The following is a 2,839-nucleotide window of genomic DNA, read 5'->3' on the forward strand; positions in this document are numbered from 1 at the left end:
CCCTCAGCTCTTCAGCTCAAGGCTAGCGCTCTACCACTTGAGCCACAGCACCACTTTTGGCTTTTTTCTTTTTGCTTATGTGGTGCTGAGGAATTGAACCCAGGGCCTCAGGCATGCAAGGCAGGCGTTCTACCACTGAGCCACCTTCCCAGCCCCAATAAGTATATTTCTTATTTTTGGATAGCGTCACCTCTTCCTTTGCTTTCCCCCAATATATTTAGTGTTTCTTAAGAACAAATGTTGTTTTTTTTTTTTTTTGACAACTAGACATCTATCTGAAAAAAACTGAAGTTGAATCTGTTCTTATACTGTCTGTAAAAATTCACTACAAGTGAGTTGAAGATATAAATGAAAGAGGCAAAACAATAAATTCTTAGCAGAAAATCTGGAAGTAATTTTCATGACTTTTGATTAAGACACCAAAAGCCCAAATGACAACAATAGATTCTTCCAGCTACATTAGAGCATGAGCTTTTGTGTTCAAAAGACAGTGTCACAGAAAATATTTGCTAGTCACATGTCATAAAAGTGACTTGCATCCATAATACTTATGTGTAACAACTCTTACAACTGAATAATCAATAACAAGAAAAATAATGCACTTTTAAAATTGGGCAATAGATCTGAATAAATATTTCTCAAAAAAGAAACATGCAAACATCTAATAAATAAGTTCTGTTTTTTTTTATTTATTTATTTTTTTTTTTTTGGTTGGCCGTGGGGCTTGAACTCTGGGCCTGGGCGCTGTCCCTCAGCTCTTCAGCTCAAGGCGAGCACTCTATCTCTTGAGCCACAGCACCACATCTGGTTTTCTGCTGGTTAATTGGAGATAAGAGTCTCATGGACTTTCCTGCCTGAACAGGCTTTGAATCAGAGCTCAGCCTCCTGAGTAGCTAGGATTACAAGTGTGAGCCACCAGCTCCCAGCTAAACTTTTGAAATTTTTGAAACCATTTTAAGTAAAGACATTTCTAAAAGAAAGATAACTGAATATGAAATGTGATTTGGGGTAAAATTAAGTCTTAAGTCTTTTCACATTCTTGAATTTCTTAAAATTGGTTTTTATACCTTGTATTTCTTATTTTTAGATGCCAACACTATTTGTGGAGTCAGTTTTGGAAGTACATGGTAAATTTGTTCAGTTAATCAACACTGTTTTGAATGGTGACCAGCATTTTATGAGTGCATTGGATAAGGTAACTTTTTAATACATAAGTACTATATATGTATGTAAAAGTCTCATTATTTTACTCTTAGACTTCATGAAATTATTAATAAAGTAAGTGAATTTGTAGTAAACTACCATCTTCTAAAATGCATGCACAATTTTAGTCTCTTTCAGTACTTCTTTTTTGAAAAATTACATTTAGGCTATATTCAGTAGTAATTGAAAGACAAATGTTTGACAGACTTGAAGAATCTTGATGTTCTACATAGAAAATGTACTTGCATGGTTCAAATTTCAGGACTGAGTTATAAAGAATTATATAGAATATGATAATTATGAATATAGTTAGATGAGTCTACTAGTTTACCACTAAAATTTATTATATGGGGTGGTGCATTAGATTTTCATCTGCATAACACCACTATGGTACCAGGTTTCAGACTGTGATCTTTTTTGTTTTTTTTTTGTTTTTGGTCAGTGGTGGGGCTTGAACTCTGGGCCTGGGCACTGTCCCTTCAGCTAAAGGCGAGTGCTCTACCACTTGAGCCACAGCACCACTTCTGGTTCTCTGGTGGTTAATTGGAGATAAGAGTCTCATGGGCTTTCTTGCCCAGGCTGGCTTTGAACTGTAATCCTCAGGTCTCAGTCTCCTGAGTAGCTAGGATTACAGGCTTAAGCTTATGCACCGGCACCCGGCATCAATCTGTGATCTTTTGGGCCTGTGGCTAGAGAATGTGGTAGAGGGAGGCTGTCCTTTTTGTGGTGTCTGGGGAAACAGGTAGGAGTGGGAGACAAGAGAAGAGGCATGGTCTGGTTATCCTTCCAGGCCACAGCCCCAGTGACATAACTTTCCCCAACAGTGTCACAGGCTGACCAACCAAGCCTGTAGTACACAGCCTTTGGGGGCGCTTAGGATCCAAAACAGATCAGGTGGTAATTTGGGACACACAGATTATAGCACCTCTGCTTTCCTCATGGCTAATTACTGACTTGCTTTCTTTTTAGGCCCTTACATCAGTTGTAAATTACAGAGAGCCCAAGTCAGTTTGCAAAGCACCAGAACTGGTAAGTGATGGTTGCTTAAAAGTAATTGTTGGAGCCAGGCGTTGGTGGCTGAAGTCTGTAATCTTAGCTACTCATGGAAATGGTGCTGTGGCTAAAGTGGTAGAACATTCGCCTTGAGCTGAAGAGCTGAGGGACAGTGCCCAAGCCCAGAGTTCAAGCCCCACAACTGACCAAAAAAAAAAAAAAAGCATGATGTAATTCTAGCTACTCAGGAGACTGAGATCTGAAGATCACAGTTCAAAGGCAAACCAGACAGGAAAGTCTTATCCCTAATTAGCTACCCCAAAAAACTGGAAATGAAGCTGTAGTTCAAGTGGTAGAACACTAGCCTTGAGCAGAGAAGCTTAGGGACACACCTAGGCCCTGAGTACATACCCCAGGACTGACACCTCAAAAAAAATTGGGGGAAGAACATGGAACAGCATTCAAAATAATTTTTGTGGCATTTTTTAGAAGGTGATTACTTACGTCTTACAGAAATTGGCATTTATGTAAGGAATGCAATAGGCCCATGTACCTTTCTTTCTTTTTTTTTTTGGGGGTCTGGTTGTGGGGCCTGAACTCTGGGCCTGGGCACTGTCCCTCAGCTCTTCAGCTCAAGGCTAGC

General features: G+C 39.5%; 1 protein-coding gene across 1 annotated transcript in view; it reads left to right on the plus strand.

The window, feature by feature from the left end:
- Cul2 (cullin 2) overlaps positions 1-2,839 on the plus strand; it is a 119,256-nt gene that overhangs the window by 91,602 nt on the left and 24,815 nt on the right. The window contains exons 9-10 of the mRNA XM_013009237.1: positions 1,088-1,195; positions 2,173-2,232. Of these exons, the coding sequence (XP_012864691.1) occupies positions 1,088-1,195; positions 2,173-2,232 (168 nt within the window). The remainder of the gene's footprint in view (positions 1-1,087; positions 1,196-2,172; positions 2,233-2,839) is intronic.

This window comes from Dipodomys ordii, unplaced genomic scaffold (assembly GCF_000151885.1).
Source record: "Dipodomys ordii isolate 6190 unplaced genomic scaffold, Dord_2.0 Scaffold9, whole genome shotgun sequence".
Lineage (NCBI taxonomy): Eukaryota > Metazoa > Chordata > Mammalia > Rodentia > Heteromyidae > Dipodomys > Dipodomys ordii.